This window comes from Microplitis demolitor, chromosome 10 (genome assembly GCF_026212275.2).
Source record: "Microplitis demolitor isolate Queensland-Clemson2020A chromosome 10, iyMicDemo2.1a, whole genome shotgun sequence".
Taxonomy (NCBI): Eukaryota; Metazoa; Arthropoda; class Insecta; order Hymenoptera; family Braconidae; genus Microplitis; species Microplitis demolitor.
The window spans coordinates 528,031-544,534 of NC_068554.1; the positions used below are offsets into that span (position 1 = coordinate 528,031).

General features: G+C 31.7%; 1 protein-coding gene across 1 annotated transcript; it reads right to left on the reverse strand.

Moving 5' to 3' along the window:
• Positions 1 to 2,813: 2,813 nt before the first annotated feature.
• Positions 2,814 to 16,256, reverse strand: LOC103571676 (G1/S-specific cyclin-D2). The gene is made up of 5 exons (XM_008549917.2): positions 15,248 to 16,256; positions 12,609 to 12,824; positions 6,473 to 6,638; positions 5,517 to 5,662; positions 2,814 to 5,195 (listed from the first exon to the last, which is right to left on the reverse strand). Exons 1-5 carry the CDS (start codon positions 15,446 to 15,448, stop codon positions 4,986 to 4,988), a joined length of 939 nt encoding a protein of 312 aa, XP_008548139.1. The 5' UTR covers positions 15,449 to 16,256; the 3' UTR covers positions 2,814 to 4,985.
• Between the last annotated feature and the right edge of the window lie 248 nt (positions 16,257 to 16,504).

Below are 16,504 nucleotides of genomic sequence, written 5' to 3' on the forward strand. Positions count from 1 at the left end.
AAAATTCATTTCGCTGAGAATCCTAGACAAATCCTAGAGAAATTCTAGGGAAAACTTAGAAAATTTTATTTCGCTGAGAATCCTAGACAAATCCTAGAGAAATCCTAGAGAAAACTTAAAAAAATTCATTTCGCTGAGAATCCTAGACAAATCCTTGATAAATCCTAGGGAAAACTTAGAATAATTCATTCCGCTGAGAATCCTAGACAAATCCTAGAGAAATCCTAGAGAAAACTTAGAAAATTTCATTTCGCTGAGAATCCTAGACAAATCCTAGAGAAATCCTAGAGAAAACTTAGAAAAATTCATTTCGCTGAGAATCCTAGACAAATCCTAGAGAAATCCTAGGAAAAACTTAGAAAATTTCATTTCGCTGAGAATCCTAGACAAATCCTAGAAAAATCCTAGAGAAATCCTAGAGAAATCTTAGAAAATTTTATTTCGCTGAGAATCCTAGACAAATCCTAGAGAAATCCTAGAGAAAACTTAGAAAAATTCATTTCGCTGAGAATCCTAGACAAATCCTAGAGAAATCCTAGGGAAAACTTAGAAAAATTTATTCCGCTGAGAATCCTAGACAAATCCTACAGAAATCCTAGAGAAAACTTAGAAAATTTCATTTCGCTAAGTATCCTAGACAAATCCTAGAGAAATCCTAGAGAAAACTTAGAAAAATTTCATTTCGCTGAGAATCCTAGACAAATCCTAGAGAAATCCTAGAGATATCCTAGAAAATTTCATTTCGCTGAGAATTCTAGACAAATCCTAGAGAAATCCTAGAGAAAACTTAGAAAAATTCGTTTCGTTGAGAATCCTAGACAAATCCTAGAGAAATCCTAGGGAAAACTTAGAAAAATTCATTCCGCTGAGAATCCCAGACAAATCCTAGAGAAATCCTAGAGAAAACTTAGAAAAATTCATTTCGCTGAGAATCCTAGACAAATCCTAGACAAATCCTAGACAAATCCTAGAGAAAACTTAGAAAAATTCATTCCGCTGAGAATCCTAGACAAATCCTAGAGAAATCCTAGGGAAAACTTAGAAAATATAATTTTGCTGAGAATCCTAGACAAATCCTAGAGAAATCCTAGGGAAAACTTACAAAAATTCATTTCGCTGAGAATCCTAGACAAATCCTAGAGAAATCCTAGAGAAAAATTTGAATCTTTATTTTCAATTCCTTTCTTTCTCGTGGCAGCAAATGTTGATAATTGTGAAATCATGACCACGCTGAAAATTTAAACCGAAAATTTAAATGTTTAAATCTCACTCAAGTATTTTGATTGTTTCCGAGTGCTGTCTTTTGAACATACTCGAAAAATGAACTTTGATTGTCTTGAGGCACATGTTCTATTTACTTAAAAAGAATTATTAAAATTTCTTAAGTATTTCTCTACTAAAAAGAAACTTTTTACGGAGCTCCTGAGAAATTTTAATTTTTAACGACCACTCTAATATATAATAGTACATCATTTTTTTTTACCTACTCTTTGTAATCCGCCATCTCTTCGGCGACGTGGGACGTTGTTACGATCCATGATATAATCAATCGTACACGAACAAAATAAATTTTAAATAAATCAATAACTAAATAAGAAAATAAATAAATAAATAACTACAACAATAAATAAATCAAACAATAAATAAATAAATAAAACAATAATTATGTAAATAAATAAAATAGCCGATTACAACTTTGCACGTGTTTAAGCAATTACAATAAATTATTTTTGGTTAATTTAAAGAGCCAAATTCAAATTTATCAGGTACGTTAGGTAGACATGCTTATGAACAGGTGATAATATCAGTGTCACTGATAGTAGAGCGCCAAATTTGAATTCATCAGAATTATCAACATTGACATTTCGAAGTGGTGTCAGAATACGCTTAGAAAAATCAACTCTTTCTTCATTGTATTAGTTTCAGTCCCGAAAGCCTACAAGCATCTAAGTGTCCAACTATGATGTCAGAACATCTGGCAGAGTCGATTTCCCGAATTTCATCTGCGTAATTAAAAGTAAAACAGCTACTTTGTTATGATTATTATTTAATTGAACAAATTTGTTTTCATTTAATTATTTATTATTCAAATACTGTTTCAATTAAATATGTATAAATATTTCGCATTACTAGTTCCAAATGGACTGTAATTTTTTTTATTACCAATGATTTTGGGACTTATTTTAAAGCTTTAAATAAAAAAATATATTTTTTGAAAGCTAAAAAGGCGTATAATTCAAGTTAAATATTTTTTAGCTTTCAAATTTTATTTTTTCAACTATAAAATCAGTCTACAGACTGATTTGTTATTTAAAAAATAGTATACGTCTTTTTGGTTTTTAGAAACTTTTATAAGCCATAACAGCGTAAAAAATTGTGTCCTTTTGTCATTAATACCGCCATAGAATTATCTATATTATTAAGAGAAAAAGGAAAATATTGTTCCCGCCATATCTATGTGATAGAATTAGTTAATGCTATTGAAATTGGTATCATGAGATAAATCTTGACTTGAACTTGTGCCTCTTCATAATTCAAACTTTTTTCAATTGCCAAGTATCGTGATAAATAGATTCATTTCTATCATTCGAATTACATTTAAATTACACGAGAAAAAAGACGATCATACTTATTTTCTGTAACTAAATTAATACTTTAATTACTCTGTCACTAATTATGACTGAATATCATTGAGTCGGACTAATAACGCGACTCCACTGCATTTGAGCAGTCACCTAGTGACTGCAAGTTGCTGGTAGTTACTAATTTTCTACAAGGATCAAAGATTTAATAAAATAAAAAATAAATAAATCTTATTATTTGTGTATAAAATACGAATACTTTATTTTTCGACTATGCGTTTCGCAAGTGTGATATGTACAATGAAGTAAAGAGTTACATATTACAAATTTAGATTTTTATTAAATTAAAAAAAAAATCAGAGTGATTCCAGACATTTATAACTTACAGGTCTTAATAATAAGGAATCATGTGGAGAATTTAATAATGAGCTTGAGGTATATCAATGGTCTATTGCAAACTAGTAAATGGACGTGTCAAAGTTATCCTGAATATTAAAACTATTACAGCTAATTAATTATACATCAAGGCATCAAGTGCCGCATAAAAATAATAAAAGAAAAAAAACAGTTCACATTTGCATGTAAAAAATTATATTCTTGCGGTGATCATCCAACAATTTAATTAAATAGTCTTCACTGGAATTATCGTACTGATATTAATTATTAATTTTTCTCAGGTTTTTATTGTGTTTTTTTTTTTTTTTTTTTTCAAGGCACTAGATCATTATATCGAATTAATCGTACCTGATTTAATTCACAAGAATTTCTAAACACCTTGTCAACAGGTACACGGAATATTTTTATTTTTTAACGTAATATTTACGTTATTACAATATAACAATAATATTAATCTATAATAATAACAATAATAATAATAAATATATTTATTTGTTGATTTTAAAAATTTTCAAAAACTCCGAGTACGATTCCCAGTTCAATTTTTTTTTATTCATTATCATTATTATCATTATTATTATTAACAGCTAAACTATAACATTACTATATGGTACATTTGTATATCTATTTGTTCCAGAAACAAAAGTTATTTATATTATTCACATTTTAAATTGTACTACAATTTGGTTATAAAAAGTATGATTTAACTTTTTTATTGTTTATTTTCATTTATTTACTGAACGAAATAATTAATCCCGACTAAATATTTTTCACGAGAAAAAATTAATTATAATATTAATTAGCATTAATTATTTCGGTCAATAAAAAAATTATTTACGTTATTACGCTCTTTATATTTAAAACTTAAGTACCAACTAATTCTCATTGATATAAATAATCATATCTACTAGAATTACAACTTTCAGATCCTGCCACAACTAAATTCTGGACCCAGCGTCCGTTTTTAAAATTCAAACATCTCAAATGTGGCAACATTATCATTGTTATCATTATTATTATTTAAATAACTGTTTTTTTAATATCCTAAAATACCTTAAATCATAATTATTATCAATTAGAACAAGCTATATATACTATAATATTTACAAACGGATTCAACACAACATTTCTCAAATTTTCATCATTTTTTTTTTTTTTAAATACAATATATATATAATATATAATAATAATAATAATAATAATAATAATAATAATAATAATAATTATAAACATAAAACATAAACTGCGGAAAAACAAAAAATTTCTAACCGCTAAATTTTAATTATAATTTTTTTCAATCATCGTCTAATACCACAATTACGTTCATTTTATTCCATACTTTTAATTTAAATCACTCGATTAATTCACTCTTACAATTTAAACACTCATACGTCACACATCGTCATGCCATTCTCAATATGAAATTAAAAAAATCATAATGATAATAATAATAATAACACATAATCAGTTATACGTAATATAAAATAATAAAAATATAATAATCCGTTAAATTATTTTCATCATACGCTATATACAAAATCCTCGATGACTTGATATGACTATCATTTATTAATTATAATTATTGATACTATTACTGTCTGTAATAAACTATTACAATTATTATTTTTTTGTTTTGCATCATTAGATGTTTTTTTTTTTTGTTATTTTTATTATTTTTTTTCTTACTCAATAATTGAATAATAATAATAATAATCGTAGTACCGCCTTGCAATTAATTAAGTGTACTTAAAAAATCTAAATGCGTAAAGCGTATTGCATTGCCTTCCCCCAATACGTCTGTCTCAAATAATTAACGTCTGACGACAAAACATTAGCAGATTAGCAGACTTGAGACACAATCGACGTACGAGCAACAACAACCTGGATTGTCTTGATGACTTATCATTTGCTCGATTTTAAAAAATCTAAATCGATGGAAGAATGTCAATCAGCCATCAGTTTGTTAATGAACATCTCCAAATAATTATTATTTTTAACGAGCCAGGATCAAAAGTGGACATCTCTGACGTCAGTAGGTGTGCCCGCCTTTTCATGTTCCATTATCTTGTCCTGGCTCGTGTTCTGATCCCCCAACGGTCTCAGAGGTGGGCTTTTACCCCCGGTTTGATTTGACGACTGGTACTGATCACTGGTGCCGGCGATTCGCGCCTGCGACACCATTTCTTCAACTTGTTCGAGGCATCCTTGTAAGTAATCCTAAAAAATAATAATAAATAATTAATAAATTGTCAAGTAATAATTTAGTTTATGATATAGACCCATGCCGAGAACTATCGAATATATAAAAGCTGAGAATTGAAAAGTTTCTTGTGCTAAAACATATGCCCGGCACCTGCTCTTTAATATCATATGACATTTTTTTTTTATTTCTTAAACTCCGGATAAAATTTACATATTGTTATTATTAGTTATAACATGTGGTACTTTTATGATTTTAAATAGATAATTATTTGCCGAAAAAAAAATGTATATGTGTATATATATAGATATATGTATTTGAATAATTATTGAACAAACCTGTTCAATGGCTGTGATACGGGTAAGTTCATCGAGCAGTCCAGCAAGTCCATAACCACTTTTTCCAGTCCAATCGAGTCCGTGAAGTGCCGCTGCGATGCTAGCAGCTGCAATCATACTCGGCGTGTACATTGAAAATTTGTACTCTGTAACAAAATAAATAGACAGACAATTAGCGACGTCTGCTTGGATAATTATAACTCGATATATTTTAGAGCCTCGTGTAACACTCAAAAGTCTGTACTAACTAAACCAATAACTATAACTATAACTATAACAATATACATTTAAAGAGCTCAACTGTAATAATAATAATAATAATAATAATAATTATTATTATTATTATTGTAAGAGTGTTAATGCCGTAATGAAATCTAGCTATCAAAGATAACGCAGGAATGCGATAAGCGTGAAAAATAAAAAGGCTTCGGTGGATTTTCTTTAACCGGTTAAACATCATCAGCTCCAAGACGACGACTCGGGGACTAAATATACCAGACGGTCTCCATTATTTGCCATCAGTCTGGCCTTGGAATAACCGATACACCGTTCAAAATTGCAATTATCTACTTACACTAGTCCATAAACAAGCTAAATTTTATTCGACCCGCAAAATTTTTAAATTTTCCCGCCGTGAGAATAAAAAAAATCTTCGGGAGTATTTTATGCGCAATTTAATGCGCATAAAACACAGGAAAGAATGATACGGGTTTTTATTTTTTATTTTTTGTCTGCTACTGCAAACTGCTACCGCAGAACGACCCAGCTACGGCGGAGCCACTACAGGGTGGTTTCGAAAAAAGAAAGTATAATTATATTACGCTGCGGTTATTTTAAGCTGTACTTTAAGAGGATGTAACAAAATTCACACATGGTACTCTATATGGTGTTTTGAGGGTAACCAGCGATAGCATACAACAGTTAGTGTACTCCAACAACAGAAAATTTATTCTCACCTCTCGCGCTGAGTGCAATGAAGGTCTGCGCATGCCGTTTTATCATCAAAAAGTCCCATGCCCGTGAATCAACTGGGAGACGGCTGAGGATGTGCAGGAGAAAGTCACCAGGCGTTACCGCTGACAATTCCCATTTTAACTTTGAAACCACCAGCTGCTCCCACCTCTGTAACATTTATGTTTCTTTAGAAATTTTTAAATTACAATTTACTGCATTTTAAATATTAAATTTAAATAATAGCGATTTTCAAATGGGTTTTGGAGTAAAATCATTTATTTTGAATCAATGGAATAGTGAATTAGCTCAATACCAGGTCAAATTATTCTTTAATAAATTGTCTTTGTATTGGTATACAATGTAACCCACTTCAGAATAATCAAAAGAGTGCAGAGATGATTAAACGTCAGTGAATAGCTCGAAATAATAATGTCGATCGTAAAGCACAGAGCGCGTCGCGCTGGAGGTGGCAAAAAAAAAAATGATATTATCAAGGTCTGGATTAAAACCGCAACTCTAGTACCCTCGAGCTAGATCCTCGAGTTAAGATCGAGTATAGAATTAAATTGGTATCCAGTATGAGCGTACGCAGCGTACCGTGGCTTAACTTAAAGAGTAAAAAGGAAGTATGAAAAGAAATAAACGCGTAGGCACCGTTGTGTCGAGCGTGACGATCTCGTATCCTCTCTTTCTTTATGTACATATATCTTTGTCTGTGTTACTGGTGATGGCTTTGTTTCATTCACCTGGACACACGATACTTCCCATCGCCCCAGCACACAACCACACAACCACACACTACACAGTAATTTTTAACAAACTTTCTCGCCTGTAGTATTATATAGTACGCTACGTAGTACTATGAAGATCTTGCAATTACGATAAATAAATTATATTTAAGACAATGAAACAATTGTCACACACGTAATACTACTAGTAGTACTCCAACTCCTACTACAACAACTATCATTATCATTATCATTATTATTATTATTATTATTATTATATCAACAAGTACTTACTAGTGTAAAGGGGCTTTTTAATTGCCCGATTAACTTTCTGATAACTATTTGTTATTTAATTTCTATCGGTGGTATTCGGTATCGGTATGCTATCGTACCAAGGGAGAGATAAAATAAACCGAGTGGAGTCTTATTGTTGACGATCGTCGACATACATACAATAATTGTTTATTTTTATTGTATTGCTATAAGGTGAGCAGGTAAAAGGGCATGCGTGGTAACGTGTAAGTGTATCGGTTCGCACGCACGCTTTTCTAAATTTATATTTTGTTGCCACACATCCTTGTGACGTTTTTTTTAAATCGACTTATCAGCTGTCAATTAATAACTGGCTATTAATGAATTGTTTTTAATTAGACTGTCGATTAAAAATAATTTAACGATTGAGCGTTAAAACCAGTAGTTAATTTTTAAAAAAATTCCTAAATTACTTTATCTTTATTTTATTGTCTTTTACGTAATGACTCGGCCATTTTTAAATCCATATTTTTGGTGAATCAATGGATTATAAATAATAAAAGGCGTTGGAGATAAAAATTTATTAGATGATGTTATGTAAGTTATTAATTTTGATGGTGAGATTTGGGACGTGAGCGAAAAGAAGCAGACACGTGGGCGACAAAATCGCGGTACCTCTGACACCAAAACGTTTTTATGTATAAAACCGACTAGTGAATCATCAGCATTCTACTTTTAGAAAACTAATTTAATTATAAAAAAAGTTAAGAAAAGAATTAATATATTAAATAAAAGCTCACTAATATAAATCTTAACGGAATCTTTTTAGATCGGGTACATATTCGCAGAAAGACGAGACGCTTATACCTGCCCGACAAATTCCCCGAACTGGGGTACGTATTATCTGGGTTCAACCAGCAATCGATAGGATATTGGGATCCTTTGGATACGTATACGCTCTTCCGAAATAAAATAAAGAGTATTGTAAGTATTGGAATAAATAAAAAAAGGAATTTTAAAATAAAAATGTCTGAGAAGCCGAAGGCGTCGAGCATTTTAGCCAAAATAAGGTACAAAGAGCCAGATTACATTCGCATACTACAGCTTTTTCCATTCTTATGCTTATAAATCTTGTTTTTTCTTTTTTTTCCGCTTCAATATCCCGCTTCAACATTCAAATCCCACCACCGCTTTCCCGGCACTCTCTGAAGTGTCCTTTCTTCCTGGAAGAGCCTCACATCTGCTATTCTTTCTCTTGTTACCAGCCCTATCCTCCGTTGTTAATTTATATTTTAAATGCCTCGAAAAAAATCCAGCCGAAAAATTCGTAGCAGCCATCACAGGCACGTTACGACACTTAAATCTATTACGGCTCCAAAGATCTCGGTGTTTGATCAGCAGTCATTGATTAAATATTAATTGCCCGGGACCCGCACCGATTGCTAGATTAGAAAGTTTTTTTCTGACTTCTCAGGTTTAATTTATTTTAAATAAATTAATTCATTCATTGATTAAATAATTGTTTAAATTTTAAATTAACCTAACTAATAGTTATAATAATAATAATGATAATGATAATAAGGCTAAAATATTGCCAGTAGTTTTAGGACATGTCATTTTAATCGTATAAGGCCAAACGTTTCTCTTGAAACGTCACATCCGCAGAGCTAATGTTAGAAAACTCACATTGAATTTGTCATGTACGTGTAAAAGAGTGTGTGTGTGTGTGTTTGAAAAAGTTTAGACCACACAAATACATCTTTACAAGTCAAGTTAAGACCTCATGGCCGGTCAATAACTCCCACCAATGGGCCATAGTCACGGCCACTTTGACTAGAGGATGCCATCATAGCCAAACTATGTATGTATTTCTAATAGCATTATAATAATATATATGCTGAGAATGATATTCCCCTCTATTGGGCTCTGGTGTAAGATAATCAAGCTAATTGATTGATGAATATCATTATTAATTTTTTTATCTTTCATTAAATTACTGAGTCTTGAGGAATTTTATAATTCCCATGGTTATATTTCACAATAAATATTTTGCGAAATATTTGTATTAGTGGATACATATATTTATCGTCATCATCATCTTGTTTTTTAATATTTTTCTTCCTCTTCTTTTTCTTGTTTCTTTTTCTAATGGTTTAAATTGTATGAGAAAGCCTTGCGGGCATTTTTTAACTGCGAAATTCCATCCGGTTTTACGATCCGGCTGTGTCTAAATCTCTGACACAATGAAGACCCTGAGAAAACGACTAAGAGGATTGATGACGAGTTTCATCGGCAAATGGTCTTTTAAAATTTATACATGTAGTAAGTGTTGAATAAAAAAAGACCTTTTTAATAACTGGCGCTTCAAAGTAAATATCGAATAGAAAGTTTATGAAAAATATCTCATGCGAAAAACTTTTTACTCTTCTTCCGCTGGTTTTAGTCTTAAAAAACTTCCAGTTCCGGCCACCATGTGTTCTTGCTTACAACTTACGAGCATAGTAATCGAGCCACAAGGTGAATGCACCTGTTGCACCTTGGAAATATATATAAATATATAAATAAATATATACATTGACGTCGACAGGTGGTCTTGACTTTGTCTTGAGTCTTTTCTTCAACCCTTTGTATCTTCCAATAATAAAAATAATAAATTATTTCCATTAAAAAATATCGTAGAGCTGAAGAATTTAAATACCGATTGGTATCCACCCACAAAATTTTAAAATTACCAACAGGTCGACACATGTGCCTTGTAATTTACGAATGTGTTGTGGCTCGTAGTAGTGAAAAAAAAAAAAAAAAAAAAAAACAAGAAAAAAAAATTATATATATGGGGGGAATTAGTGTAGATTGAGGGGGATCTTGCGCGAAGCTCAAAGCAGGTGCAAAAAACACTCGTTTATAAATTAGACGGAGTGTAGCGAATATGTTCAAGTCACGTGCTCTTTAATTGCGTGGGCAGGTGCTCGATAATATCCGTCAGCTTTAAGCTAGAGTTAACTTTTAACTCTAATCATCACTCCAATGCTCTTGCATTAAATAAAACACTCGATTTGGTTGGTTGCATCTGTCAGTAGAGTCCGCAATTACTAGATCGCTTGACTCGGCTTATATACCCAGATTGTGATCGAACTTCAACTTATTGTGATTCTCACGTGCAGAGCTTGGATATTGATAATAAATAAATAGGAATAGTACAATGTAATGAAACGATAATACTGGGAGCAGCAGCTGTAAAAAGTAATAGCTGTGGGCACGCTTCGACTTGTCGCAGAGGTGAACTCTTTTATGAATTCTTCATCTGTTTCGTAAGTCGGTATTATATATTATACGATATATATGTACATAAGTGTAAAGAAGAAATGAATAAGAGCAAGTTTAAGAGCGAGTATTATGTTGAGAAGAGAAGAGAATAAGAAAAGAAGAAGAGAAGGGGTGCATATGCATTTTATGCATCCATCTGAGTAGCAGCTGCTGGCTGAGCACGGGCCCGGTGCACCCTTCCGAAGACACCACCTGGCTCTCACCTGCTCTTGCGTTTCTTTTGTGGCTCCTGCAGGGACCAGCAGTATAGCAGTAGACCCACCCGGCCGGAATTTCATCAGTTTTGTTATTATTTAACATCCTGAGTGAAAATATTTGATCGAATATACGCTGAATAAGAGCCGAGAAGGCTAAATCTGACCGAAATCACACCGGAACTATACAATTTTATTGGAAAAAGCCAAAAAGTGGCAGATAAATTAAGTCGGCGTTTTTTCTGCCATAATATTTTTTTTTTTTTAATAGAATTATAGAAAATTTTCAAGCTTACGCCTAAAAAAAATTTTATTCTTTTGTCGACTTGAAATTTTTTGACCTGGTATCGCTTTATACATATACATTTATTTATAAGATGGCAACTTTAATATTTATTGAGCTCTAACTTTTCGTTGACAAAAGCATTTATCACAACTAAATTTAATGGATTTGTTAATTAACTAACGAGTAAACCTCGAGGATCTCTCTAATGTTGATATCACGAGCTGTTATCTATTGAGGCTCGGGCTATCGGCTGTTTACCCAACTTCAAACTTGTACTTTAAAGTTCTTAGAAATAAATTAAGAACTTTGACTAGACAATGTCTGACGTAATCAAATGTCTGATTGCACGGGGTTATTTTTTTATTGAAATATTTGTTCAAAAAAAGGTTGTCAATGAAAAGTAATATTGACAAAGTTTGTTCTTTAAATGAGCGTGTGAGTTCGCACGCACTAAAAACGATAGATGAGGTCACCCGAGGGGCGGCTGAGAGCACGATTCTGATTACAAAACAATAAATCTAGTGATTAAACTGCGTTGGTATTACGATACTAATTTTGCTCTGTCTAAACTTTTATTTATATATTATTCAATTCAATATTATTATCATTATTTTTTTTTATTCTTAAATTATTTGAACAATAATTTTTATGTAAAAATTCAAGCCACGTGCACTTTCTTCATTGCCGAGATTATAATCAACTTTTAACTGATAAATATAACGTTACGTGTTAAATAAACATAGATTTTTTTCATCATAAACATAAAATAAAACTATATATATATTTATATATATATAAGAAAAAAAAAATTATCAATGATAAAGTTTATGAAGAAAAAAATATTTTTTATCAACAATAAAAAATCTATAAGGTCAAGTTCAAAATAAAATATTTATTGAAATAAAAAGGAAGTAAATTTGATAATTAAAAAAAAAAAAAAAAAAAAAAAAAAAAAATATTATTATAGTTTATGAATTGTTAAATTTCTCCTATGAAATAGCAGTACTCCGTTTTGTCTGTACCCCCTCCCCTACTCTTTTACTACTAGATAGTATCGTCACACGTGCAAATATATATTTCTCAGTGTTTAACCTTGGTAATGTTAAAAAACTAGCGGTACCTAAACTAATACAATTATATTCATGACGTTGTCCATTATTATGTATGTATGCTATATCCTAAATAATAAAACTCACGTATGTATATTCGGAGAATAACAGCGTATAGTAGTACTATAAAAACAATTGCGAAATACATAACGTGTACAAAGTGTAATATAAATTCACAACTCATGGTTGAATGAATTGGTTTAATCATTATTTATATTTTTGGTCAACAGCTTTAAACATACCCAGAGGTCATCGAGTGTGATTGAGTTGTCGGTGTAATAAACGAGGAGATCGGCAGTCAGTGGCCTAGTCTCACGGAGTTTCGATGACAATAAAAGACACGCCGTTCCCAGTAATTGTAGTTGCGTTTTTCTGATTGGACATATAGACAAAAATCTGTCGAGGTAATTCATTGACAATGGGAACACTTCTTCTTGGCACTTTCTTTCTTCGCAAACCTAAAACAATCATTGTTTATATTATTATTATTATTTTTATTTTTAATTAAAGGCTGCGATACGCAGAATATAAAGGAAGTCAGAGAAGTAATAAATCTTTGACGAATCAACTTGGATAAATTTACGAGTATAGAAAAATAAAATATGTACTTGTTATATTATTATAAGTATCCCGTGTTAACTTCACACACCGTGAACACGATTTAATTATTTTACCCAAGTACAAAAATTTCAAGCCAAAATAATAATGAAATTTTTTTTTCGGGCGGAAAGTTGCCGACCCAAGGCCTAAAAATGAGCCGACCAATTGTTTTTTGTTGACCCAATTATTAAGAATAATAAAATTTCATGGTGTTTTCGGTCTTTTTCAATAAAATTCTACGGCTTCGTCGTGATTTTGTCCAAATTTAGGCCTGTTTGAATAAAACTCTATGGTTTCGGAGTGATTTCGGCCAAAGTTACCCCTTTCGACGTATTTCCGGGAAAATATTTTTTTCCGGGTAACGATAAATATTTAATTTATAAACTAACCCGATACGACAGTTGATGGAATGCAACAACGAATAGTCTGTTATCTTTATCATTAAGACTGTCGTCTCGGTGGCGCTATTGATTCAAATGATATTAAATATAAATTTTTGCCATTAATCCGTAAGATAAACAATAAAATAATTTTTTTATCTAGTGCCGATGAATTTAAAACACTATTATATTCCCGGGTAAGAATAAAGTTAAATTGTTATTACAAGTTTTGAGTTTAATAAAGAGGGTGAAATGCCCGAGGATGTTTAAATTAATACAAGGGTGGGTAATGACCGTGACCAGTCTTAGCTCGCGCCCTTTCATATATTCAGCTGTAATTATACAAGACAAAAATATCTTGCCAATTAGCTCGAGCAGCTATACAACTATTTTTAGATCGGATTTGTATCGCATTTATTATTCCTGTTCAACAAAGTAATTTAACTTTTTAAATTTATACTTTGTTAATATTTAATAACAACTAACACTTTGAATAATAAAATTATTACTTTACTAAGTACCTTAGGAATTTATGGCAAACCTGTTGATTACGTTCCCAAAGTCTTGTCACGTTTTTTTTTCTTACTCTCTTTCTTTCGCAATCTCTACATGTAATTTTAAACTCTCATCTTTACTATACTATATATATATATATAACAAGTATTCAAGGTCATTTTTACAATCATTTTTAACCGAAAAGAGTCATACAATTACGCCACGTTACTATTTAAACTTACATATATATCTAGTCGGTATACTTTTATGATAAAACGATTGGTCGATTAAAGAACCGAGCCAGGGCCAAAAACAACTTGTTCTATTCTACGGCGACTTTCACAAAAGACCGGTACCCACTATTATTTATCTTCTTTTTACTTTTTATTCTATAGTACGTAAGTTAAATACTTGTTTGGCAAGTTAATTCACAATTTCATTCAATTTCAGTGTCCTTTATATACATTATTCATAATGATAATAGTAATACTATTACTAATACTAATTCTTTCTTAGACTTTAAGAAATCAATTAATCAAGTTTAAAACCCGAAATGCTGAATGCCGAGTTTCCCAACGAGACAAGTTTAAGATTTTTTTTTTATTTGCCGGCACAATCCATCCATCCGTTCGTCCGTTCGTCCGGAAACGACAGAACTCATTACCATAGCCAAACCAGACGAAAAGGAAGTCTGTTACTAGTTGATATTGTGTATTGCAGCTACGAAAGTACCAAGATTAGAAATAGTTTAAGACAACGGCAAAACTTAAGGGCAAATGATTTGAAAAAATTGCACCTAGTTTTTTAAATTTTCTATATGTGTATATTTTTAGTTTTTTTTTTTTTTTAAATTATCAATTGTCTGTTAACTTTTGAAAAATTTTTCTTGCACCAAAAAATCTTATTTTTTTTTCTGTATGAACAAAATATTATAAATATTTAGTTGGAGTATACTATGATGGAATTTAAAAGTTGGCCGAGTTGGTGTTTGATTTTGATACCTGTACGGCGTACGATACGAGGAATTTTTAAAGGCCAACAAAATAAATATCCGGCCAAGGTCAGCCAAAAAAATTAGCATTTATATTTTTCTTTAGTTGTGGCTCCTTCACCAATTTAAATCTTCGATTATCATGAAATTTTAATATACGGGCTGTGGTTTAAATTGTCAAGTAAAAAATAATGGTAAACCGGATGCCGAGCGAAATTGGGTTCGAGGGACGGCGACCTCGAGCGAATAGTTTGCGCACGTGCGGTCCAGAATCCTTACCGGTCACTTACCACCGACATACAAATAAAATAATACATTAAATTAATAACAATAATGATAATAGTAAGTAGTCTAGTTAATACAGTACGTCGATTGTATTTAATCGACACGTGTACCGGATATGAACGAGACTCACCTCCAACATCCACTCGGCGACAATCTTGCGCATGAGCGGCGTGATGTCTCTCTGGACGCATTCAAAGTAAGAACTGCTGGGTGCGTAACGTTCCTCAGTTTTTAGTAAATTCTGTAGAACTCTGTCGTCTCCAAGAAGAGCTGGATCCGGATAAGCATGACATTCTGTTTCCTCAGTAGTCTCGCAGCACAATAGATCCATGTTAAACTCGATCGAATTATCCTTCAATCAATTTTTTCCTTTTATTTTATTTTTTAAATGGAACCTTTCCAGAGATCCAGTCTCTGTCGGCAGTTTTATTATTTGCCGGCTATAATTTGAGTCGTCAGTTTAATTCTTGGAATAGAATAACACTCACTGCTACTACATCCACAACTACTAGTAGGTATAGACTATAGACTTTAACGGTTTTACCAGCCCAAGTTACATACAAATACAACTAAACACTATACTTTGACAGTTTTGTTGATGATTTAACTTTTAAACTTGGGCTTACTACAGTCTTTCCTACACATTAACACACACACACACTTTCTCGACACAAACTAAATATTTTTATAATTTACACCTGCACCTGCAGACTTTTATCAGTAATTAATATTATTATATTATATAAATATATATTTTTTAAATAAAGCTCTTTAATTGTGCACAGGACGTTGTCTTTTTTAAACAATAATATTTATTTTAAAATCACTACTGAAGAAAATAAATAAGCGTAATTTAAATCCTTTGGAAGGTAATTGGTGATTGTCTTTTTTATTGTTACTAGATATTAAATATAAATAATAAAGTGTCGATTGTTGAATTAGATAAATAATAATAATGAAAAACTCGCGGCAGAGGCTTCGTGCTCTCCGTAAATTTTTTATTTAAGAACGATCAGACACTGGCGGCTTACCAGGTCAGAATGCCGTAAGTCGGTGCGTTGCTGTGTGTAAGAACAGCTCGCATAAGTTTGCCAGCTACATTTTTGAATCTCCCACCAACTCGGCGCCAGCCCAATGCCACGTGATGGGTTTAATGCTATATTGCTGTACGCTCTGTGCCGACCAGCGACCAGCCGCTTCATCCCTACTACGGCGACCCAGAGTTCCCACCAGACCAGACCAAGAGGGGCTGCTATGAACGAGGATTATATCAAGTGAGTGTTAAGGAGCCACTACTACTACTACTACTACTACTAATACACTACTAATATTATATACACGTGATATAATACAATTTTGAGTATGTCGTGTGGTATAGAAAAAGTTC